The sequence below is a fragment of the Typopeltis vanoorti genome, chromosome 15 (genome assembly GCF_054136105.1).
Source record: "Typopeltis vanoorti isolate ZY-2024b chromosome 15, IOZ_Tvanoo_1.0, whole genome shotgun sequence".
Classification (NCBI taxonomy): domain Eukaryota; kingdom Metazoa; phylum Arthropoda; class Arachnida; order Uropygi; family Thelyphonidae; genus Typopeltis; species Typopeltis vanoorti.
Genome location: NC_143563.1, coordinates 62364395 through 62391638, shown reverse-complemented (window position 1 = coordinate 62391638; position 27244 = coordinate 62364395). Strand labels below are relative to the sequence as shown.

The 27244-nt window shown below is 36.7% G+C and overlaps 1 protein-coding gene across 1 annotated transcript; it reads left to right on the top strand.

Annotated features, from left to right (window-relative positions):
• Nucleotides 1–24941, top strand: LOC150098805 (uncharacterized). Its single transcript, XM_090405105.1, has 3 exons — nucleotides 1–412; nucleotides 15497–16328; nucleotides 23741–24941. The coding sequence occupies exons 1-3, from the start codon at nucleotides 382–384 to the stop codon at nucleotides 24084–24086; spliced, it is 1209 nt and encodes a 402-aa protein (XP_090261231.1). The 5' UTR covers nucleotides 1–381; the 3' UTR covers nucleotides 24087–24941.
• Nucleotides 24942–27244: the final 2303 nt, after the last annotated feature.

The following is a 27244-nucleotide window of genomic DNA, read 5'->3' as shown; positions in this document are numbered from 1 at the left end:
ACCAGGAGTGCAATACCCAATGCAGCAAATACAGCTCTAGATAGTGCTGTTTAACTAGCCTTCTCATTCGCTAGTCACCCCCTGGTTACTTTCCCCTTCGCTAGCCGACCAACCCCGCCCCACTACGATCCGGGACCTTGAGGTACGTCAGCGAAGGGCTACAGGCAGCTAAGACGCTGAGAGCTTGCAGTAGTTACCGACCGGCTAGGATCGCTACCGTCCATAGTCCAGGCCCATCAAGACTCACCGATCTAGCTGACGGTCGGCTCCTGCACTGGCTGCTGTGTTCCGCTACCACCGCGCTTCTGCCGACTCCGTGTTCTGTACTCTAAGCGAAGACCCGGTTGTCCCGTCTTGGGGTACACGGAGGCGTCTCAAAGAATGCAGGAAAAAGTGACCTTACTCTGTGAAGGTGAGCAGTACTCGTTTTGTTTTGTTTTATATGCTGGGGGTATACTGGCTATCTGAAGTTGGTGACCTGTTGAAAGGGCCAGAGTTTCATTAATTATATGCATAATTTGTATGGGAATGATTTAAAATTAAAATGGAAAAACAACAGGTCGTTAAAGAATGCGGTTATTTCAAAGAATATCTTAATTTTTTTATTAACAAATAGTGACTTCACTTTGAACATCGTTGTCAGTTTCAACAATTCGGTATCATCTCACACGGTCCACAAATTGTGTCATTTGCAACAATGAATGAAATAGTTCACACAACAGAGTTTTGTCAGTTTGAACAATTAATGAAATAGTTCGCTCAGAGTTATGTCAATTTCAATTAATAAAATAGTTCACTCAGAGTTTGTCAGTTTGAACAATTAATGAAATAGTTCGCTCAGAGTTATGTCAATTTCAATTAATAAAATAGTTCACTCAGAGTTTGTCAGTTTAAACAATTAATGAAATTGTTCGCTCAGAGTTCTGTCAATTTCAACAATTAATAAAATAGTTCGCTCAGAGTTTGTCAGTTACAACAATTAATGATATAGTTCACTCAGAATTTGTCAGTTTCAGCAATTAATGAAATAGTTCGCTCAGAGTTCTCTCAATTTCAATTAATAAAATAGTTCGCTCACAGTTCTGTCAATTTCAGTTAATAAAATAGTTCGCTCAGAGTTTGTCAATTTCAACAATTAATGAAATTGTTCGCTCAGAGTTCTGTCAATTTCAACAATTAATAAAATAGTTCACCCAGAGTTTGTCAATTTCAACAATTAATAAAGTAGTTCACCCAGAGTTTCTCAGTTTCAACAATTAATGAAATAGTTCACTCAGAATTTGTCGGTTTCAACAATTAATGAAATAGTTCGCTCAGAGTTCTGTCAATTTCAATTAATAAAATAGTTCACTCAGAGTTTGTCAGTTTCAACAATCAAGTTTAGTTTATCTGGTAACAAGGGCAACAATTAATTATTCATGATATGAGAATGTTTTAATCTCTTAAGTATTAATTGTCAATTAGCAAACATTGTATTCATATACACTTTTCCAACATGTAATAGTGGGATACTCATACTCATTTTATGCCTGCAGATCCTTTTGTTAGTAATATGTATATATTTAAATTATAAAAGGAATAATTAACAGTAATAGGGAATGTAGGTGTCATATTCAACAATATGTTTTAAATCTTTGAAGAACTATACAATTGTGGGATAAAGTTGCATCGAGTGTATTGTATATTTCAACAATTGACACTGTCAGTCAACAATCTATCATCGATGGTTCAGTGAACTGCTGTGCATTGTTGGACCTTGATTAGTATAGCAAGTCGTTTGCTTTAAATTATGAAGTAATATTATGATAGTATAATATTAATATCAGCATATTCTTTCAGCTTTTCGGAATAAAAAAGTCTTGTTTCTTTTTTTTTTTTTTTGTCTACAAATAGCTAAGAGTGGTTTCAAGTACATTTAGGTTACAATGTAGGTTAGAGATGCAAGAAAATATCACGTGTTTTGATTTAAAAACTACTGGAGAATGAAAATATAAAGTAACTATCACAAAACGCAATGAACTATGGAAATATAAAGTACCTAGAAAATGGAATATTAAGATAACTATTATATCCTAATAATGGGATTAGATTATCCTAAAGATTATTTGGGATAATCCTCTCAGATTATATAATGTAAGAGTAAGTTCTACAAATAGAAGCCCAGGCTTCGTCTACGAAGAAACACTTTCATGGATTCTGTATTGAATTGCCATCCAGTATAAAATGTCTGAAGAATCTAAGATTGGTCTCAATCTTCAAAATTAATAGCAGTGTTTATAATCCACTTGGCGTCCTTAATTCATTTCTGTGTATGTGCTGAGTGAAGCCCTGTTATATTTTAAGACGTCATTGTTGCATTTTCTATTGCGGGAGGAGGAGGGGGATTTCTACCTTCCCTCAGAAGGATTTCCGAATATGTAATTCTGATATAATAGACCATTAATATACAAGAGATGAGTCTCCAGTTATTTGCTGTTGCTATAGCAACGATGACGTTTTTCCACTTGGATCTGAAATAATGTTTGTGCACGCGCAGACATATAGACTTCATATCTGAAGAAATCTACACATAACTCAGTTGTCATGGAGATGACTATCTTGACAGCCAGATTGGGCTGTCCAGGAGTACTTGGTTATCACAAAGATTACACGGTGAAATGCAATAATGAAATCTGCAACATAAGTCACGTGAACTCCCCCCCCCCACACACACACACCTTTTCGTCAAATGGGCCCCAAAAAAGGGAACTTAAAGCGTGGTTGTGGTAGATTAAAATACCCACCAATTCTCTGATATTAAATGGGCCACTGCTTATAATTCGTGATATTTTAATTTGGTTGCCACAGCAACCGTCACCCTTAGCAACCAACTGCTACTTAACAGCAGTGTGTTTACTAATATAGAACAACGTTGTCAAAATATTCTCTCCTGTCTGTCGGTCTAACACGGTTGACCCCTCCATCGCTCGTTTTCAGAATCCGCCCGTACTAGGGGTCCGTAAAACTAAACTTCAGCTCCTGCTGACGACATTGACTCCTGCGTTTTAAGTATCGCCTTACTGTGTACAGCTGCTACAGTTCTTTTTTTTTTATTTTTTTATGTTAGAGTGGGCCTCCTTCTGTCTTCTGTCTTTCATCGGCATTTTGAACTTTGCTGTGATTGCGGGGACACCTTGGGCTGTAAACTGGGAGAGAGAGAGAGAGAAAACGTTCTTGCCTACCCCCTCGATCTTTAAGGGTCAAAGGGCAACCGGCAAGGAAGCGGCAGTTTATTTATGTGGTGTGCCACCTTTTCATGGTTTGTTTGGCGTGTGTTATTATATGTTACACTTTTTTTGTGTGTGTGCGTGCGGGAGGACTCCTTGAGATGATAATGTCCAACTCTTTCCATCACCACATGAACGTATTTGTCAAAAAAAAAAAAAAAAATCTACGAAAGGCGGATAATGTTATGGTCCATTGACTATATTCCACTGCTGTTCATTTCTACCGTCAGTAATGCCGTATAAATTATGCCATCCCCTCTCTCGGTGGTAGCAATGACGAAAGCATTGTTTTAATATCCCTATATATCCCCTACCCCACCCACCCCTTCCTCTCCCTCCTCTGAACTAACTCCATCTTTATCAAGAGGGGGGTCTCGATATCTCCGGAAATGCAATTACAGCTTGTCTATCGCTTTTATTAATTAACTGGCTCCAATTATGACTTCTTTTTGGACAACTTCCGCTATTAAGTGGTTAGCTACGGGGGGTAACTGTGTATCATTACAGCTGGTTTTGATGATACACACACACGTAGCTCGTTCTGGTTTGCGAACTAATAAAATACGCTCATGTAAATAACTTCGATGAAGCGAAGGGAATGCCAAAAAAAAAAAAAAAAAAAAAAAAAAAAACTTTTGCATTTAAGAATCTTTTATTCGAGATAATGTTAAGAATATTCTCCCCACAAATCACTTTTTTGCCTTTGGGGGAGTAGAGAGGGTAGGTGTAAAGACTAATTAAGTCCCACCATCTAAATACGAATATTTCTATAGATCGTAAAAACGGTAGACGGAAAAGCTAAGATGCCGTGGGAAAACTCGTTCGATGCAGCGCCCTCTGGTGAGATTACAACCCTTAGGTCACATCCAGGCTGGTTTCTCTAGACGAGCGTGGAAACTGGGGCTTAATAACATGTTCTGTAGTTGTGTGGCTACCAAGACATATTTCAGGTCTTCGTATTCGGATTTGACCTTCTGTCCTAAGGTCACCAATCTACATCAGGGTTACCCTCCCACTACCGTGTCAAGTGTGAGGAGAATGGGGGGGAATGTAATACGACCTTGCTTTTCGTAGATTCTGCTTTTGCACTAGCGCCCCCTGTACGCAGCATCTGGAAGAAGTTGGTGAACTCCCTCTGGCTTTTTCCGAAATCTCAAAGCAAGGGTGTGGCTGGTTGTCATGGCGATCTACCAAGATGATATTCACATCCTAGTTATATTTGGCTTCGGGGTTATTTGATGTAGCGTGTTCAGTTCAGACACTTGCATAGTACGCCTAAAGTCTGGCCAGTTAAAAGGGGAAAGAGGAGAAATAGGGGGAAGGTCAAAGTCCAGGCATCCTATTCAGCAAGATTGTAGCGTCGTAAGGTGTGATGGCAAAATTGTATCCAGATAAGAAACACATTACCAGACTCCCCTCATAAATCAAATATATAGACTTACATTCCATTCGTCTTGTTCAGGTAAGTGTGGTTTGGCTACCTAAATGATCGATTTTTTTTTTCCCCTTTTCTTGACGATCTAAAAATATCCCACGTAAGTTTTATTGTTTAAAACATTACGCAATAATTTCTTAATCCTAATCTCCCATTTGTTAATCCATAATCTACCAGGCGTTTCTTTCAAACGACTATTGCTGCTGTAGACCCCTCTGAGGATGACGCGCACACATCAATTCACCTACAACCTAACCAGCTTGTACTTCGCAGGGGTCCGCTCTGTGATCCGTGTAGGAGATGTAGTTAATCAAATAAATGAGTCATGCCAATGTTGCCAGTCAACAAACATCTGCGGATATGTTGTTGGCTAGTGTGAATTTGGGGTTGATAAGCGTGCCATTGTCGGCTGTAGTTGGTTCCGCTTTTGCACCTCTACTAACAAACCGACAAAGGTGGAAATTTTGTCAGGTGAATGGGGTTAAACTTAATATTCCGCTTATATTTCGTTGAAAAATATGTTTTTCATTTTAATGAAAAAAAATTTACCATTGAAAATGTATATATATATGCCGCTATGCCAGTTTTATTTCTTAAATAGCCATAAATTCAATAAAAATTACTTCACCTACAAATCGATATTTATTTAACATAAATCCGTATGAATAAGCAAAGCCGTCTCTAAAAATTCGGACGATCCCTAGGCCACTCAATTGTGGGCGAAAGACCGTCCATCTCAGCGTTGATTCCACTCAGTGATGGCTTTCCACCACCACCGAACAGAACCGCTCATATTCCGAAGAAAAACATTCACCGACAAAGCCCTTCACTGAGCCGTGCCGGAAAACACTTTCCCCGGAGATTCAAATTGTTCCCTTAAGGCAAAAACCTTAAGAGAGCGTACTCGTATTAGCAATATTCGAGCCTCAGTTAAAACTTCATTGGCTACAGCATTAGCGTTTATTTTATATATATATATATATATATATATATATATATATATATATATAAAATATATAAAAATTATATATACATATATATATAAACAAATTAAGTCCTTATAAGGACTGGCTTAAAGGGGCGAAGCAAGAACGCTTTTCATCTTCCCCGTTATCTGTAGTTAGGACAGTGTAGGATAAGGTGTTATTGAGCTATTATTAAAGCTCTGATTATGGCAGGAGGGTAACAGCAATAGCCGAGCCTCAGTTAGAACTTCATTGGCTACAGCATTGCCATCCATTATCCTCCAAGGGTATTGGATTGAATGAATCAGTCACCGACTATGTAAGTAAAGGTGAAATCTCAAAAATACGGACGATCTCTAGGCCACTCCATAGTGGGCGAAAGACCGTCCTAATCTCAGCGTTGGTTCCACTCAGTGACGGGCTCCCCGACCACTGAGCAGAACCGCTCAAATTCCGAGGAAAATAATTCACCGACAAAGCCCCTCAGCGGGCCGTGCCGGAGAACACCTTCCCCGGAGACTCAAAGTGCTCCCTTAAGGCAAAAACCCTAAGAGAGCGAACTCAAAAACTCATCGCCCAAGTGGGTAAGAGCAACAGCCGAACCTCAGTTAAACTTCATTGGTACAGCTTTGCGTTGCTATCCATCACCCCCAAGGGCATTAATGAATCAGTCACCGCATCTCACGGTCGATTGATTTATTCAATCTCTCCTCCCAAACCTCAAGACAAGTATGTATATATATATATATATATATATATATATATATACTTAAGAAATTATAAAAAAAATTATTCATATAAAAATTTTTTAGGTGTACTTGGATTTTTTAAAAATTTAAAAATATTCCCAAATATTTCAATACTTTATTAGATATTTCTAAATTTTATATAATTTACATCAATATTACTTTTGTATTTTACATATATTTTGTATATTTTTGTGAAAATAATAAACTTGATGGTGTCACAGATATTTAAAATTAATGTGTAACGCTTGCGATTTCTTTATATAGCATCCGAATTAAATAATTGACCAAAAAATAGCTAAATTTTCAATAATGAGTGGCCTTTGTGTTCTAACCTAAGACTAAAATTAAATTCCAATTAAAATTTTTTTATATATTAAAATAACATTAGGGAAAGAAACGTCTAGGTTTATTATTATAATTATTTGCTATTTGATTTGAAAAAAGCACAAATTATGTATTATGACTCTCTAACACCAAAATTAATAAACTATAATGTATAATGTTATTGGCTGGATGGGTGAATTTAAGTGCATCTCTTGTTCCCCTTTATCTGTGTAAGTGATGCAATGGATGAGGTATTATTGAGCTTCTGCTCGCTCTCTTGGGGCCTGATTTTGGTTTTATTATATTTAATATTTGCAGTGTGTTTCTTCACTGTAGTTATTAGCTTGCTTGATCAGTGAATTGGAGTGCAGGTTTGCCTTAGAGAAGGATTTTTCAGCTAAATCACTGAGATGAGAAGGGATGTTTACTTCTCGATGGATCTGGTAGTTTCTCAGGCATGACTCCATACTGGAAAAGCTTAGGTGATAACTGGGCGAATTACAGTTTTGTACAGAGTTGGCTTGTTTCGTAGATCCAATTTGCTTTTGCGGTTGATCAGAGGGTAGAGTTGTGCAATTACTCTGGATGTCTTCACTCCTGTTAGTTTAATGTGATTGCTTAACAGGAGTTTGTTATCTAGTTTCATTCCGAGATATGTAACTTCTGTCTCCCATGGGATCTTGACTCCGTAGAGCTGAATGTCATCCTTGCTGGTGACTTTTCTTCTGGAGAATTGTACAGCCGAGCTTTTTAGGGGGTTTACCTGGATCCTCCAATCTGTTAGCCAAGTTTCTAGTGCGAAAATTAATAAACTAGTTCTTAAAAGGACTGGCTAGATGGGCGAAGCAAGAATGCTTTTCATCTTCTCCGTTATCTGTAGAGGACAGTGAAGGATAGGGTGTTATTGAGCTATATAAAGCTCTGATCTTGGCAGGAGGGTAATAGTAATAGCCGAGCCTCAGTTAGAACTTCATTGGCTACAGCAATGCCATCCAACCTTCCCTGGATATCCATTTTAGTCGCCTCGTACGACATGCATGAGCTACATTGGGGCTGTTCTTATCCAGGCCACCACACGGGAAGAATTAATAAACTAAATTTCATATTAACTAATTATAATAAAATCTTATAAATTTTTTAGGGTGTATTTAATTTTTCAACATATTAAAAAAAATTTAAACTACTTTAGTTTAAAATATTTTTCTAAATAATAAATAATTATTATATAAGATTTTAAATAAATTTAATTCGTGAATGAAATAAAACTGAGTACAGTCACAGATATAAACGGAGAGATAATAAATTTAGTTTAATCCTTTATCCAAGTGTAAAGGATTAAAGTGTAATCCTTTATCCAAGTGTAAAGGACTTGGATAAAGGATTAAACTAAATTTATTATAGTGTAACCAAGTGGAAAAAAAAACTTCTATAAACGGAGAGATCTTTGCTCAGCAATCATTTGTGTAATATTCTATGTATTTCACAATAAAACTGATTATTTTTCTGTTACTTACGTTCAACTTAAGTATAGGAAAAAATTCTCTGAAATTTCTCTCTCTCTCTCTCTCTCTCTTTTTTTTTTTTTTTTTCTTTGCCACATCTGCGGTAGGTCTTGTTTGTGTTGGTAGGAGTGGAATCTCAATTGCCCCCAATTACAAAATGACGCAAACATTACCCCAATGGGATAAAAGTATGAGGTTTGTGGTCAACTTGGCTACTGCAGAGGTGCAATAATACTTGCTTTAATTGGGGCGGTCATAACCTAACTCAGGTAAGGGGAATTGTAAACGTGGGAAAGAAAGAAATCATTCTTTTCCAGAAATCGTAGTGTTTTTTTTTTTTATGTGACTAAAATGGAAAATTTGATTGATTGCTGATTGGAAAGATCTGGATTCGAATCCCGTACAGATTCGGAAAAAAAACCGAGGTGGAGAGGTTTTTTTTTTTTTTTGAGAGACAAATGTACACTAGCCTCATAACAACCACCCTCAAAATTCTTTATTATTATTGTTTTTTAAGTGAGATATTCGGTTGTCGATATCAAAGCTTTGTTGATTTCAACAATGCACCTCCTTTCATTGTTAGTGATGTGCATCCATTGTTTAGACTTTGAAACATTGTTTGCCATGCATCTAATTTGTATACAAAAACATATCGTGACTTCTACCGGCCGATATTATTTTAAAATTTTCAGTTCTTTCACTTGTTTAGCCATATTAGGGATGTTCAATCCATGGTCCGCTAACAATTTTGATTCCACTCCTGAGAATATTTTGAGAAGTCGGATAAAAAAACATATTTATGTGAAGTCAAATCATGAAAGATGCGAGCATGCATGCTCTTTTTCCTAGAAATCCACCCCATGCCTGAAAATGGGTCGACACTAAGTGATTCATCTGCTTAACATTTTGCGGACCTTCCCAAATTTTTTTCCCTTCATTTCACTTCCTGCACGTCAATAAGCTTAATAGCTTTCTTGATATAACGACTCCATCCAGTGTACCACTTATTTTGTTCTTTGTATTAATTTAAAGCAAGTAAAACTGTTGGACTTGATTTTCTGTACTCGTAATAGCCCTCTGGGTTCATATGTAGAGAAATACCGTTTATAATTCCTTCAGACTGAGCTGCAATAGATTTTCCGAGAAAATAAATTCAGTTTCAGACTACCCATTGAAGTTTGTATCGGCTTTAATGAGTAGTTCTTTATTACTACTTAAGCTGCTGAAGAATGAGTAGTTATTTTCTATGTCTTTATTTTATTAAGTGTCTATAAACTTTTCGCATATCGAAATAATAATTTTAACGGTATAATAAACAAAATCATTGATTTCATTGCTGACTGAAATATTTCAAAGGTCAATTGCTAACTCTCTGCAGACTCCAAACTAGTACAACAAAAACTGGCCTAATAGAAATTTAAATCTGGAAACTAATTACCTTTTCATTATTATAATTATTATTGGCTATAATAAACATTTTAATTTAATATAATTAACAAGAATAAAGATGTTTTAGATAATAATTATAAATATTAGAAGTATTTTCTAATACCAACTTATACACCAATATTAGTATATTATAAGAAAGGATAAGTAATGATAGCTCTGTTGTATAATCAGCAAGCAGATGAGTCCTTTTTAGGACTTCCAGGGTATCATGTGGCAATGCTGTAGCTAATGAAGTTTTAACTGAGGCTCGGCTATTGCCGTTACCCAGCCATGACTAGAGCTTTTTAGCTCAATAACACTCCATCCACACAGATTTACTTCATTCAGATGACGGGATAAAGAGTCAAGGACTCAGTCCATCGCCCAGTTCTTATAAGAACTATAAGAACTATAATCAGCAAAAAATATATTGACATCATTATTATACTGCGTGGATAATGAAAGGAAGCTCCTCAATTAAATACTGTATTAATTATGCTTAGCCAAGTAATGAAAATTTATGTTTCTAAAAAAAAAAAAAAATTTTTTTTTGGATTTGCACATAATTTTTTTTTAAACCAAACCTAGATACCATTAGGACAAGACAACTGCTGCTTGAAGGTTCGCCCAAGAAAAGTTGAGATTAAGTTGTGAGACATTTGACAACCTATGTCTGTTCTCTCTGCTTTTTTGGATACTTTATTGTTGGTTAGGAGCGTGGGAAAAAGTCTGTCAGTGTCCACTCAAGTTACGCAATGGAATTTGCGAGGGGGGAAAGAGAAGTCGTGGCAATCAAAGTGAGATTGCAGGAGATTTCGCATTGGACTGCTGTGTGTGTTGTGGTCAGGTGCAATTGATCAGAGTAATTGGTCAGAGGTTGTAAAAAGAGCAATTGAGGCTGTAGGGAAGTAGTAACCTCGCTGAGTTTCTTTGAATTTCCACAGAACACAAGCCATAGATGCCGACGTTGCTGAAGACACACCAAAGTGTTATCCGCAAGAGGGTGGTGGAGCCAGCGAGGTAATTGATCACCACCCCATTTCTTGGGTAAGTGTTACAATGTTTCGTTGGTCGTTCAGTTTTAAAAGGACCATGGGAACGCGAGAAAAAGAAATGAGAATAGGAAATAAAGCTCAGGACAAGGTTTAGAAGTGTAATGTTTGAAATAGTAGAACCAAAAGATTTCGTTTTATTAGTTAAGTCTCCTCTATTATTATTATTATCATTTAAAGAACACCCCGAAGCAGGGCGTTCTTTTAAAAATTCGGAGTTTTCCTGTTCTAAAGTAGGAGGAACTCCAAAAACATCCTTCGATAAAGCACACAAGCATAATAAGGGTACTGAACACCTCATAAGATGAATCACGAGTGCCCAACCAACAGTTTGGTCTGAACAGGAAAGTGGAAGATGATGACAAGCAGGAAGATAAACTGTATGTGATATTTGTTCAGTGAATTCTTTCTTGTTCAGTGAAATCGAGTGCGTACTGTACTTGACTGTCCAGTAGAATGCAGGATTGCCATTGATTTTAAAACATTCTCCGTTTTTAAAATGAATGCTGTTTTTGCGTTAGATATTATTCCACATTTAAATACTTCTGTTATCCATTCTGTTCTTTATTTCTTTCGGAATAAGTAATAATAAACGAGATAAAATCGCTTTGACAGTTTCCTAATTGTCCTAAATAAGCACATCCCTTTTCTCTGTATAGTTTTTTTTTGGGGGGGGGGATGAGGATTCTACTTCCTCATTACATCGAATAATTGAATATGATTTTAATTTATTATTAAAACTTTTTTGTCGTTTCGTTCTAAGCGAGATAAGTTATTGGGTTGGTTTGACGGCACGCGATATTCGTCTGAAAGTAGCATTAAACCAAATATTTTATTGCCATGACTAGATGTCCTCTCCGCTCATTCCCCCCCCCCCCCCCTAGAGAAATTAAAGCTTGAAAATATTCATTTAAAAATGGTGTAGTGCTTTGAGGAGTGAGAATTTACTTCTTTTTTTTTTTTTTAATTATTTTGTTATTTGACGAGAAATGTTAAAAGAGGTCAGTATTTGATAACAACAACCTTCCCTCCTCAAACATTTCAAATGCCTCTCTTAATTCAGGAATGTTACAAAATAATCTGAATCTACTATTATCTCATTAGTGGTGATATCTTGTCTGTATTGCTATCCGTTACAAGTCTTCATTCCAAGATGAAAATATTCTCCACGTGCAGCATCCAGGCTATGAAGTACGATGATCAAAAATGAGTTGATTCCTTTATCGCCTCCCTTAGCTATTGATGGATGCGTAGAATTCATTCAAAGAGTTCTCTTCGGTCCAACAATGCACAGAATGAGCATTGTTTAGTGATTATGACTCCCCATGGAGTGTACATTGTTAGGAAAATGTAAGCAGGGGTTGGGATGTTCTCCCCGAGATCATTGCTAGTCTCCTCCTATCTCAGCTTAACCTCCATAACCCAGTTTATATCGACGAAGTCCTTTAGTTTAAAAGACCTGGGTCCGAACCCCGTCTAGGACACGAACTTTTAGAAAAAAATTTTTTTTTCTTTGAAGGTGAGTTACCAGCCTCATATGGAAGACAAATGTCTTTCCTACCAGCCCAAAGAACACACAATACACTTAGCTGCATCTCCACGTCGTACATAGCATTAATCACTGTTTATAGTCCCCAATATAATTCTTTACTGATTGCCACTCATCGATTGAATTTATTTTTCCCTTACCTTTCAAAACCAGAGAATAGCTTGGTTACTGTTTTTATTAGTACATTTCTTATCTGTTAATGTACCGGTATATCGATAGCATAGTTATGAACTGAACAATGCCAACAACAATACATTAACTGTAGCATGAAATCATTGTTAGCAAGCTTTATATTGTATATGTTCAACAGTAAACAATGCTGGGGAAAAAAAAAATGAATGAAATGAGTCGTCATGGTAACAAATAGTTTGCTTTTTAAAATAGTATCCGCTATTAACGGAAACGCACCGGATTTGTTGACGTACATCAAACTTAAGTGAAATGTGAGAATTTATTTATTATACAAGCATCAATAAGAACCTGGAAGGATAAACATAGATTCCAATTCTTTAAAAAACGAAATAAACTAAAAAACAAACGCCATATAAAGACTTAAATACACTATGGTATGTTATTATATGATCGTGATTTTTTTTTTTTTTTTTTTTTTGAAAATACAAAATTAATTTTTCCGAATGATTCCTCTGCAGATATTTTTCGAATTTTTTTTTTATTGAGATAGCTAGAACCGCGATGCTTTTTTTTTTTTTTTTCATATTCTCTTATCATAAGGTAATGTTCAAGATCTGGTATATGCTTCGGGAGAGTTCGATATAGTATCTTATTCTTATTCTTCTTCTTATTATTATTTTAAGGATTGAATAAAAGAAAGATGCATGTTCCAAAGGACAACAGTAAAAAAAAAAAATAATAATAATAATAAAAACTAGAGAAAATTTGTTCTGTGACTTTGGAATTAAACTATGTGGGATAATGACTATACACGCTTCAAAGAATTCAGAACACAGCAGGGGGGGGGAACAGTCGATACCAATTCAGATGAACAGTATCGAAGGTGTTGATATATAGAAGGAATAGAGCAAGTCAAAGAATAGGCCCCGTGGAGAACACCGCCACCATCAGTTGCAGAGTTTGAGGGTAACCATCTATTCCCCCCATCATAGAACAGTGGGAGTGTTTCCATTACAATAATTTATCCTTGCGTTTATTTACAGATGTTTGTTTTCCTTAATAATACTAGATTTAAATACACATGTTGTAATTCGATCTCTATTATGTACTCAACAATAAACCCTCGTTCTTATTACTGAATCACAAAACACACCATAAAGAGGGGTGCTTAATTAAACAAGCGTTTGTGCCAAACCCGATCAAATGTCTTCCATTTATCTCAAGAGCAAACGCAACCACTTACGTGTCACCAAACTTTTCCATGGCATTTAGCCAAAGGTAGGCGATATTAAGATCCTTATTACCTATGTATGAAAGATATCTCTTTTCTTAATTATTTAAGAAAAGAGACAATACCTATTAAAAGATATTTTTCTCTTAACTGATGACATTCCAAACCTTTTTTTTTTTTTTTCTCAAATCAAAGGACACAAACTTCACAGCTCATATACGGGTAATCTATAATGCACATACTTCGATTTTTAACATCAAACATGACGACATTTATTCCTTTGTTATTATTTATTTCCTATTGCTTTTGGTAATTGGTTGCTAATTTATCTACTTCGTTAACCATGGTCTTCCTGTTTTTAATAAATTAAAAAAAAAAGAAAGAAGACGATTAACCTGTCACATATTGACCATCAATAGGTGGTAATCTTATATTTTCACCACACGATTTTTTTTTTACTTCTTCCCTCTAAGAACTCTTTTTTAATTGTAATGATTTAGGATTTCTATTTTTTTTTTATTATTTATTTCAAGGTTGAGTATAATGTTCGTTTATTCAAGTAGGGAAAAACAACTGGATATGAATAGTTGTCTATTTTTATTTTTAGGAGCGTTTCTATAGCAACAATCTTTGGTTTAAGGAACCGAGTTGGTACCTTTTTATAGGACGTTGGAAATCTTTATAAAAGATTTTTGAATAATGATAAAACAAACTGACAAGAGAACTCAAGCATCGGCACATTGTAGACTATATTAGAGTGACCACCCGATTATAGCATTACTTACGTTTGTAAGAATCCAAATGACTCAATCATAAGTGGCCATTGATCAACATGTTACACTTTCACTTACTGAATACAGTAACTGAAACAATGGCTTCTTCTGTTACCACCGATGTAGTTGCTTTTCTATGCAACAATCAAAACTCATGCAACAAAGGATGACACTACAACACTAAGCTCACATATTCAACAATAGAACAAGGTTGCAACTGTAAGTTGCTTAAAAAATGCAAATAAATCAAGTTTAAAATGGTATTTCCGCTTTTTTTTTTCCTCTCATATTTTACTACACCGCGCTAAGCCTACAAAGCTCGAAGGTAGTTGCTTCTCACGATTCTTCGATAATTACGAAGTTTTATTGTTACACCTCAGCGTGTTCCCACAAAAACCTCCCCCACCACCTCCTAGAAACACCAAACTCCAATCCGATGACTTAACTTTAACAACTTTTCTCGTTTCCCACACCCTAACCTAACCCTAATGTTGATTTCCCTCCTCTTTCTTACCGCAATTTGGCAACGGATGAAGCGATCTTGCTCCAGGCTCTCCTAGTTTGCTCTGAAGATGGGTAACCGCCAGCGGTACCCCTTAATGAAGTGTAAGTAAACAAATTGACGTAAGACATCCCTCTTGTATAAAAAACGGACGGGGAAAAAAAATCCGACTGTTGTACTCTAAATACAACCGAACCATGGATAATAATTATCATAAAAAGAATAGGAATAAACAAACAGCTAAAAAAAAAAAAAATAAGTCCGTGGCCTTTGTGAAATGTACATTATTTGATACCACGTGCAGCACGTTTTTTAAATGAAAAGTGTCATTTTCATGGCTCAACAATGAATTTAATATCTGAGCGAAATCAACAATTTTGAAATCATTATGACGTCGTTTGCTGCTGCCATAGAAACTATTGTTGTTGCACTGAAATAGTACAAATGTAATTGTTTTCATAACTGCGAGCATTTTTAGCTTGTTTTAAAGTAGTTACATGATTTAAAAGCCCTAAATAGCATTATAACAATTCATAACTTGACAAAAATAGTTCACGCTTTCAATGTATTGTATTTTATTTTATTTAGATGACCGTCGGGACAGCCATCGTTTCCTGCCGACACCTCCCCTTACCCCAACGAGCCAACAGAACAGTCCTTCGCCTCCTTTTACATCAAAGCCATTAGCTTTGACCATGGTACCTCAGTCGCCATCCTCCGTGTCATCCACCACTCCTGTCCCACCGCCTCCTTTGATGCCTCTTCCCTTGCTGCCAATATCATTAGGAACGAGACCATTTCCCATAAGTCCAGGTTCGGCCTTTAGCACTTATCTCCCAGTCGCTTACAGCGGATACTTGCCGTATTCTCCTCTGCCACCCACGCTAGATCTCCGAGCGAAACGACCCACCGTTGTCGACTGTCAGACGATCCATCAGGAGCTTTCGGCATCTTGCAGTCCTGGAGGACCCGCCAATCCATCCTCCCAGCCGAGAATGAAGAAAAAATTCGACTTCGCGCACCTCGCCAAGTCCGCCACGTCCGCCGACGATCCCGATCCTACCTCCATCCAGTCGACCGCTCTGACCGACGCAGGCAGTCAACTGCCATCGACCGCTCTCTTCACCAGCCACCCGTATCCGATGTTCGTCAGTCCCGTGTACGGCCACACGTTCGCTGCCGCCGCTGCGTTGCTAGGGAAAACTCCAGAGACGGCTGCAAACCTCTTGGACCGCCGCTTCTTCCGGGGAAGGGTCTCCTCTCGTCCCAAGAAAGAATTCATCTGCAAATACTGCCAACGTCGATTCACGAAGTCGTACAATCTGCTAATTCACGAAAGAACGCATACAGACGAACGCCCCTATACGTGTGACATCTGTCATAAAGCATTTCGTCGACAGGACCACCTCCGAGATCACAGGTACCTTGCTCTTACTCCTTAGTGTAATTATACTGCATTTATAACGTAATTAGACGTAACATTTGTCTTACAATCGTTATCATTTACTTTATTCGCAAATAATAGGTTTTAAAAGCTATTATTTGTGGATTTTAATCTTAATTACCTTTCGCCCCTGATCTAATCCCTTTCATAATCACAGTTTTAACCCATGCTCTGTATCGACACGTATATAAACATGACCATCATTTAGTTTGCAACGTAAATAAAATATTCTAGTTGACTTTGACTGAATAAAGGAAAAATAACACGTGTTCAATACAATACTTTACAATCTGGAGACATGCCATGTTTGTTCAATTTCCATTATTACGTAAGACCTAGTGGAACTGACAAGTATTGTTGAAACTTAAAAAAAAATAAATAAAATAAATAAAAAGTTGTTGCTTTCTTCATCGCGCGCAGTAGGTCACGCGCTGAAGAATTTTGTCCATTTCTGCTTATAATAGGAAACGAAATGAACACTAAAAATAACGCCTTTATGCGGTAAAAATGTGAACTATGATTAAATGAAATATAAATCAAATATATATATATATTTTTAATTTTGGTTGCATTTGAACTCGAAATATCACGAACTTTATGAATGTCGTTTTTTTTTTAAAAGACAAATTCTAGCAGAAATGGCAAATACTTGTGGTCATAAAAAAAGTCAATTTGTAACGTATAGGAATGAGGCCATACGATGTATGTCTGACGAAATGTAAATCGTCCAAACAGCGATTCGGGAGTGCTGACGAAGACATTATTAACCAGACAGAATTGTGGTATTCTCGTCTTTTGTTTGTATTTTACAGAAACAGTTGAGAAATATGTGGTTTTTCACACCGGATGCTAACCAAGCCTTAGTATTGACTTACTGATTAATTCTAACCATACTTCCCTTCAGTTTTTCTGTCGATTTGATGGAGAGTGTAAACAACGTCTTCCCAAACTGGTGAATCCCATTGGGTATATTTCGATTTATAGAACCCGCTGTGCCCTGGTTAGTAAGCGAGATGTGAAATAATAACGGCTGTGTTTATTCAGTGAGATCTATAAATAGAAAACTTTTCTTCAAATTGGGAGCTTTAACTTGTCTTGTGTTTGCACTAAAATTTTATTTATTTTGTTATTGATATATTCTGGAAGTTCGGTTAAGAATCTATGTGGAGATAATTTGCGGATATCTTAGATTAATAATCATCGTAAGATAGTTCATGATTTTAAAGATCATAAGTGGCTGATAAGAGTATTGTTTATTAAAGTATTGTTGATCCAATAAGGATGTTTCCATTGTTTGACGAATTGTTGCTATACTAAGAGTATTTCCATTGTTTAAGGCATTATTTCATTGTAATCGACGAACAATACCTTCGCTACAAGGCATTGTTTAGTGTTGCATTGTTAGTTATTCATTGTGTATACTGTTGGTCGATTGCAGTGCATTGTAATAGTTAAAAGATCAAATAAGGATCTATTAAATGATGGGATGTTTTTGTTTTCTCTTATGAATTTTAAAATGTTAGTGTTAAAAAAAAAAAGATTTGATTTATATTTCATTTAATCGTAGTTCACATTTTTACCGCATAAAGGCGTTATTTTTAGTGTTCATTTCGTTTTCTATTATAAGCTGAAATGGACAAAATTCTTCAGCGCGTGATCTACTGCGCACGATGAAGAAAGCAACAACTTTTTATTTATTTATTTATTTTTTTTTTTTAAGTTTCAACAAAATGAAAGATTTTGCTATTTTTAAGAGTAGAATGGGTATAATATACAATTCTTTGTTTCTTGAATGGATAGGTTTTTCTTAATTATTTTTTTTTTTTTTCGATTGAGAAAGGTATATTTTCGCTTCTCTGTTAATAGTGTGGGAAAGAGGGGGGGGGGACTCCAGAATCTGTTTAAACCAACCGAAGTCCAAGAGTTGATTATTGATTTTTTTGGAAGACGAACCACTGGAGTGGGTGTCATGCGTTGAAAGAGAGAGGCGGTCTTTAAATTGGCGGAATGAGGGAGCTCACAACTCATACAATGCTCTCTCGCTCTCGTACACTTTATCTGAGCATAAAACTTCCGATGGGATGTTTGGATTTTGTGTTATATTGTAATATATTCTGCTACGTGCTACGTAGAATAAGAAAGCAGAACATGTTGCCATGGAAACGTGGAACTTATCCTCACATACGTTTTAGTCAAACAAACGAACGATTTCATATTCATGGATTTTAATTTTTTTTTTTTTTTTTTTTTTAACCTACTCAATTTACAAACATAACACTGACGTCACAATATTAGTTGCTCCGTCCACAATTCTAAACAGTCATCAACAAATATTTATGTAACATTCTGTAGGTTTATGAGCATGTTGGAATATATGAAGGAAAGAGGGACGGGAGGTGACGACAGCGTAGCGTACCGTGACAGAATCCAAACATGTCCTCTTTAACTTGACATCAGATGAACGAATGTTGCGTGATTTTTGTGGTTCTAGAATGTCATATGAAGTGACATCTGTCGGCAGTGATCCTTGTATATGGGGATAGAGAAATGTCACGCTGGACAATAAATGGTTGACACGTTCAAAGTGATGTTAGCATGTTTTGAGAAAAGTAAACATTTTTTGGACGATTTAGGCCGATTTCCCCCTCTGGCCGATCTGTTTGTTTTGCGGGACGAAAAATCCTATTTTCCAGGAGTCAAAAAACTGCCACCTTTGTATGAGACCAAATAACTCACCTTCAGATGAAAAGTCCTCTTGAAAGTTTTTTGTGTCCTAGACGGAGTTCAAACACAGGTCTTGCCATTCAATCGTCGAAAGTGACTGAGCAATGGAGGCTTTCGCTGCCTGAGTGAACGCGTTCTACAACCGAAGCATTAAAAAACTTGACGGGACAAAACTATCTTAACAACTTTGGAGACGATAAAAAAAAAAGTTTGGATCATTCATCTTTTATTTTGTAAACAATGCAAGGTTTATAACACTACAACATGTGCGAATATAAAATAATATTGAGAAATGCTTATCGATGAAGTTTTGGAAATTCTAAACATTACAGTATCAAAGATTACACGTTGAATCGATCTCTCTGCTTTGAGACTGCGCAACTTATTAAGCCCATAACAGTGTTTTTTAGCTTCACAATTCTGCTGATGAGTATCAGTTGTACATCCAGAAGAAGGGATGTACAAATCATGCGTACATCCCGAAGAACGGATGTACGCATCAGTTCTCCACATGGCATTTCGAAATCTTCCATTGTGTGGGACAATTTTCAAGACAAATTATAGAAATGATATGAAGCCAATGGACAAATACAATTTATAATAATAGAAATAAAATAAAAAGAAATTATAAAGCGCATTGTCTCATTTTATGAAATAGAAAGCAAAATTAGTGAAAAGTTAATGTCTTAACTGCTTCTTTGTATAAGCGATTCGATCCGAATGAACATGATCAACATGATATTACAAATCACTTGATTTTAATGACATATTCCTAAGTGTTTTAGACAAAAAAATTTTTTTTAGGATCTACGAGTTATTACTCGTATAGAGATCACAAAGAAGATCCTAATACGGATCGTATAAATTAATAACTTATTAGTCAGTTGCATCGACAATTGAAAACACTTCTTAGATTTAGAATTTATACGTAAATTGTAGTAACATCAAAGAGATTGCTTTGAATCTATCCAATGACTGAAAACTGAATAATTCACCGACTAGATTCGACTAAGAAGAGAATCTCCGTTGTGGATTCGAATAATCCAACGGATTAACTCTTAGTACCCACTCATGTCATCAACGTACTTCACATTTACAACCGTTCGTGAGTTGGAATGTCAATTGAAACGTGTTGTTTAGATCGATTTCGTCATTCCTGTTTAAATCCAACTCGTGAGGATACTGATGAGTTCAGTAACTGAAGTATGCGATGCTAAAACGGTTCGACAAAAACAAAAGCTCGGATTCAGTGATCATACGGAGTTCCTTAAGATGTTTTGTTGGTTCCATGATTCTTTAAACTAACTTCCGATACACTCTACTGGAGAGTAGATGATATTAGTGAAGGTATGAGAAGTTAGTCTTTTTTTCCTTGTAGAAATCTACGATCTTCGCGAAATTCAGTTTCTGTTTTTCAGCAAAGGGCATCTTCCAAACCTATCTATTTGGTAAATATTTCTCTTTATTGACTGCTGGATCTGTGTAAGACATCCACTAGACCCATGTTCTTCAACCTGTGGTGGCGGTCAGCCAAAAATTTCTTCGTCTCTCAGAAAGCAGCAGATGTCGCACTAGCTAAAAACTGTAATTTTATAACATTGGATTTAATCAATAAAATACTATCTACATAGGTGTATGTTTCTGTCTTAGCCGTCAGCCGGGATCCGCGAAATATTTCTCCTATTTTCCCCGATCCGCAGGTGTAAAAAGGTTGAAGAACGCTGCACTAAACCATATGTATTCCTGTCGGTTTTGTTGTATGGAGAAGCAAATAGAAAATTGCGATACGTTTTATGTTGACGGTGTCCTCTTTTAGCACTAAGGCTTAGCGATATGATCTATCATTGTCAAAACTAAGGTAGTGGCTTTTATGGAAAAATTCCAGGTTCGAACAGATGGGTTGTGTTTTCCCTCAACCTGGTTGGTGAACTGACGATGCTTACATTACTAGGGAATTATTATAGAACAAGATGGTTCCCCGTTAATGAAATTCAGGTTAATAAAAGGATCTACTAAGTTAGACCCAATCAAAAAGGAGTTCGAACCTGAACACCCTAAAGAGCAGAATATCGAGAAAAATGAAGTCATCCTATAGGAATAAAGAGACCACGAGAGAGGGAAAAAAGATGGTATGAATTAACGAGTGACACAAAATTTTCAATTTGACGCACACAACACCATGATTAGTGGAGCCATCTGGTGGCACTTTCCCAACTTCGATATTATAATGTCATTTGTCTGGAATATTTATTTTCGCATGTTGACTATTTCGTGATGGTGCAGCGATTTGAATTGATTTACGATCGCCACTCAAAATAGGTACTCTGGACTTTGATAATGATAAACTAAGAAATTAATTTATAAACTAAGTTATTAATTTAAGAAATTAATGTCAAAATCAGGCATCAACTGACTACAAGATAGCCTTGTGACATTTCATCTGATATAATAAAATACCAAGGCAACTCATGATAAAGGCGTGGTATTTACTGTAGGTTATCACCAACGATATGAGGTGTTTTTTATCTTGGTTTTTTAATACAAATTTTAGTTTTGTTTTTGATAAATGTATGTGGATTTTTTATTGTATTTTTATAAATCTATATGGTTAAAAATCCACGTATTGTGGACAAAACTTTAACGTAAATCTTCCGAAGTCGCTAATACAGAGTATAGTTTAAGGAAATGCGATCAACAAAATCAGAACGTCGACCGACAACTATATTAGTTTTTCCTTCCTCCCCTAGCATTTCAGTATACAAATGACTATAAATATTTATTTCAAAATGTAGTGTAATAAAAAAACAAAAAAAAACATTAATAGGCTTTTTTATTATATGATAAAGTAGATTAAAAACACATAACTGCTTTAAACGCAATTTTTCTTAAACGCAATAAATTATTAACAGTAGACAATTTTTGTCGTGTGTAAAATCGTCACAAAGCAGACCGTTAACGAACATTAAAATCAAGTCAACTGGATACTTTCGAATGAAAGAAGGCCTCGTGTTAACACGATGTATATAAATAGTATATTTCGAATTAACCAGCTCTCAAATGCAACAAATAGACGCCGAATAAAGATCCTGTACTCAGATTTGATTTGTACAGGTTTTTCCATAGGATTCTTTGAATAAATCTCGCAAATTGAAAGGAACTGCAATGAAAGGGCAACAGTTCTTGCCATGGACTCTCTCATCATATCGAGCTCAGAAATTGAAAACATCAACTCCCTTGGACTGCGAGCACGTGCCATTGGCTTCAAGGATCGTCTGACGCATGAATACGATTGTATTTAGACTGACCTTTTACTTCCAATGGCTACGATTTGATTATATTCATTATTAGCAAGTATCCTGAGCACCTCCGTAGCTTATTCGGTTTTGACGATGTCCTTCGCGGGAAAAAAAATGGGTTCGACTCCCTCTATTTTATTTAACAATATGTTCATACTTGTTCCGATTTCTTGGAGGATGTCGTACTCTAAATGACTTTATATAATTCACAAAAATTCATCAGTATGTCTAGTAGAAACAAATTGGATATGCGCAGTGTTGTATACTGCTGAGCTTATTTATATAGGGGGGGGGAGTACAGGTGGCAAAAGAGGGTAAACGATATGTCAACTCCTTTCTTGGTTGTTCAGAATTATGGCCGAAGCATCTAGGGCTGTGATGACCGCGTACCATGCCTATAACTTGCGTGTGTTCTTTGGCCGCTGTCTCTGTTTTGATGAAAGAGAAAAAAAAATGAAGAAACACTTATGAATAGTGCGCGAAAATGTCACAATTACACGACTATATATATATATATATATGTGGGTGGAAAAAAGTGTTTAGTTTCTGAAGCAGATTCCGGATTATGTACCCCCCCCCTCGGAGATTATTTAATCATTCTTAGATTTAAAACAAGGGAGTTGGTCCATTAACAACCAAAATTTGTATTCATTTAGTGAATATTTCTCCTCTCTCTTTCACTCAATCACTTTTTTCCAGCTCTCTCTCTCTCCACTTAGTTCAACTCATCCCTCTCTTTTTTGCATATTGTAATGGTGGATATAAAACTAAATAAGGTTTTTCAGAGTTGTATAGCGGCATCTACAGATGTGTGCACCTGTCCGGTCTTGTAGCAGACGTTAAAAGGATTGTGAAATTCCCCCCCCCCCCCCCATCCTCTTACCGAATGACACCAGGGGGTTTGTGTGTTTGTAAAAAGCAGGTGTTTTATACCTCGATAATAAAAGCTGGAAATAGAACCCCCTGCAGTGATTACCATTACGACCAGGTGGCGTTAGCATCTGAAAAAAAAAAATTCAACCCATATATTACATCTTTTACACTTCTGTTTTTATAATCGTAACCGCCCACATGTCTATTGAGAACATATTAGCAAAACTTCAGCAAAATAATTGAGTTCATGAGTGAAAAAAGCTGAAAAACCAGCAAATTAATTAATATTTGCACTGAAAAAAATCGAAAAATGAAGTTACACAATGGATTGTAAGAGAATATTCCCCATTCTATTTACACGCATTGTTTAGTTTGCCAATAACTTGTTATTCTCCACGAGGTTGCCTAGCAACGAAAATTTACATTTGATATATTAGTATTACATGCTCGATGTACGCAGCCATTTGTTTTATTTTGTTTTCTTTTATTTTTCAGGTACATTCATTCAAAAGAAAAACCATTCAAGTGCTTGGAGTGCGGGAAGGGCTTCTGTCAATCACGAACCTTAGCAGTGCATCGCATCCTGCACATGGACGACTCTCCGCACAAATGTCCGACTTGCGGCCGCACATTCAATCAACGCAGCAACCTCAAGACCCACCTTCTCACTCACACCGACATCAAACCGTACAATTGCGACTCGTGCGGGAAGGTGTTTCGACGCAACTGCGACCTCAGGCGACACAGCCTCACGCATAACCTCCGACACGGCGAGTCGGTCGACGGAGAGATGTCGTCTCCGGACTTACCGATCACCACATCTTTGCCACTGGAAGTGTAAATAGTTAGAGAAGAATATTGCGGACTGTTTGCGTCGCAAAACGAAACTCTCTACGGACAGCTAAGTTATTGTACAGGGAGCTCAATAAATAATTATAAACTACTCTGCCATGTCAACGTCGGAATTCGCGTCTTTAATTTGCTCTAGAATGCCAAATATGATTCCCCAGTGCCATAGTGGGACTTTGCTCAACATCTTGTAGTCTAAGAGGTAACACGGTCGAACCCCATAATATCATATCCTAAGATATCGGCGCCAACAATCAGATCCTCGTCAGAGTTCGCCAAGTGCTCATGTAAAGTCTTTGTTTTTTTGTGTGTGTGCCATGGTACTTATCTTAAAGACCAAATAGATTTTTTTTTTCCAGTTTTTTTTTTTTTCTGTTTATTTGTATGTTTATGTTTCATAGTCATTTTTTGTTATGGCGTTGTGCAAGTTTTGTGAGGGGGTAGTGATGGTCAGATAACGTTCTCCTGTGATCAACACTCTAAATCTTTCTTAACAAACTTCCATAGTAAGATATTAAGCCAATAGTAGAGTCAAATAAGACTACCGGTTTGGTATTCGTTGAACTAAGTGTTGTCCCATATACGTTTAAAAACAACGTTAAAAAATTGCATCCCCAAAATAGCTTTAGTGTACCAAGACAACACTACATCATTTATATTAACCTTGCCACCAGCGCCTTCTTCATTTGAAATAACACGCTTATATGAGCAACGAACAAAGTACATTATGTTATAAAATTGTCAAGACTCTCATTGGTAGACTTTTGTCATGTGACTACCAAGTCAAAGTAAGAGTTGATTACAGGAGAGATATCAACCATCACTGTACATATGGTGTTTTGTTTAAAAGAACCAAATAAAATAAAAGAAATATAATTAATTTTGCTGTCTTGGATTATTTTGACATGCACAGAAACCCTTGGTCGGATGTCCCACATGCCAACGTGAGTATTGTATTTCTTTTAGTAACCATGGTTACCACAACCAGGTAAGTTGTGGATGATGCTGTTCTTCTATGGAGTATATTATAATCGTTAAGTACTGGACCACTGGTTTTAGCGCAAAGCCAGTCCCTTAAATGCCTCCTGAGGAGGGGGGGGGGAAGGAATATGGTTACTGAAAGGTCAAATTTAATTGGAAATAAGCAGACGTCATATATCGCGCTCCAAGTGACTTCTCTCCCCTCCCCCCCCTTTGTAAGTCCCTATTTTCCTTGACTGTACTTAACAATAGAACCACGCGCCAAACATCTGGAAAGCTGTGTGGACCACTGGCTAGCACCCACCCCTCGGACATCAGTGGCTGCATACAGATGAGTCTGATTACATAGCAGGTGCATGGCTGGTGGTATGATACAAGGCGTCCGACGACAAAACGGTGATTGGGAGCCCCTAACTCGGCCACTGGGGTAATTAGGAACGCCTACTTATGTGAAAGCTTCTATAGAGCTATCCATTCGGGGAACGTAAGGGGGTGGGGCTTGCGGAACACGGTTATTCAAGGACATAAAGATTCCAATGGAAGTAAAAAAAAAAAAAAAAAATGTATTCTAAGGCTTGATTTTCCCAAACTCGGTTGAATGATTCTACGTTCTCTCTCTCTCTCTCTTACCTCTTTGTATTGGTGGCAGGACATAATAGCGTTCCCCTGTCTCTCCCTCTTACGAAAAAGACAATTTCCCCTCAATAAGTAATGGTAGAAAATCCGTAGGCATGTTTGCAAACTGATGAGCTCTACAAACATCCGAAACTACATTTAATACACCTTAGAAGTATTTATGTTAAATATTTTAATACAATTGGCATATATCACGTGTGTGAAAGATACATTTACTTGTGAAATTTGCATTTAAAAAAATTTTACGGGAAAAAACCATCTTCAAATGCATGCATTCCCGAAGTATTGAAACCAGACAAAATTGCAAGGTTTTCGCGCAGGTACTGAAGGAAATTAGTTCCAAAAGAAATCCCACGAATAAAATATAGTCCCCCTGGAAAACAAATAGTCCACTTGGAAGACATTAAACCATTTCTTGTCTTATATTTGCTCAGACCATGCAGAACAAAGAAACATAGCATCCCTAATGGCTTCAGTAACACTCCCACCTAAACCTCCACCCCTGTTTTTTTTTTTTTTTTTTTTTTCTTCTTTCCCCTAAGTAGTTTTCCCTCACCTCCTGAATGTCTCATCTCCGCCCTACTGGGTATATTCTGTCCTGCCACAAAAAAACACGTTTCATCTTTGTTAAGCTCTAAAGGGCAAAGAATGACAATGTGGGGGGAGGGGGAGGTATGAGGGAGTTGCCAAAAGGTGGGGGTGGTGTAGTATACACGAAGGTAAGAGGTGTAGAAAATAGACGAACGTGTCACAAACCACTGGGGTCACTGCGGAAAAAGAGAAGTTAAAAAAAAAAAAATGTTGGTTGGGCGAAGATTGTGGTTGGCGTAAATGGTTCCGCGTGCGTTTGCTTCTCACCTTTAGCGGCGTCCTCTTTGAAGTGTGGAGTCGATTCTTTATACGCCATGTCGACTATGTCAGCTGTGATTAGCGTCCACAAGAAACGCCAGGGGTGGCGTGCTTTCACACGTAATTTTTTATGTCTTTCTCGCAAGCGTACTTGCAGTTTGTTAAAAGTAAGTTCCGGATTGGGGTGGGAGAAGAGAGAGGGGGGGGAATCAGCGCATTCGTATGAAGTTTTCTATTTTTATGTCGGCATCCAAACAGATGTAGTTGCTGAAAGGGGATGATGAAAGTGTCCATTTGGGTGCAGCAAAGTGCTCTGAACGTAAAGAAAGAAAAAATGAAAAGGCACTTGTTTTGTATTAGGTCATGGGCAATCCCCCCTCTGAATGTACTTGGAGCAGATAAATCGCTCCGCCTAAATCGACGTCCGCTAAAACAACAATCCTTTTGAATAATAGGGTATTAGGCTTATAGACATAGAACAGACATAGCCTCATGTTATTAATTGTACTGAAATGATACTAAAAATATAAAGGTGTACTTACTTTGTTTAAAATTTAAATAGTTATTTTAAAAATTATTTAAAACTTTATTAGACTTTTAAATAAAATATAAGTTAAATTATTATTAAAAATAATAATTATATATAACTTATTTTTGCCTTTAATAAACTATCAAACAAAAATA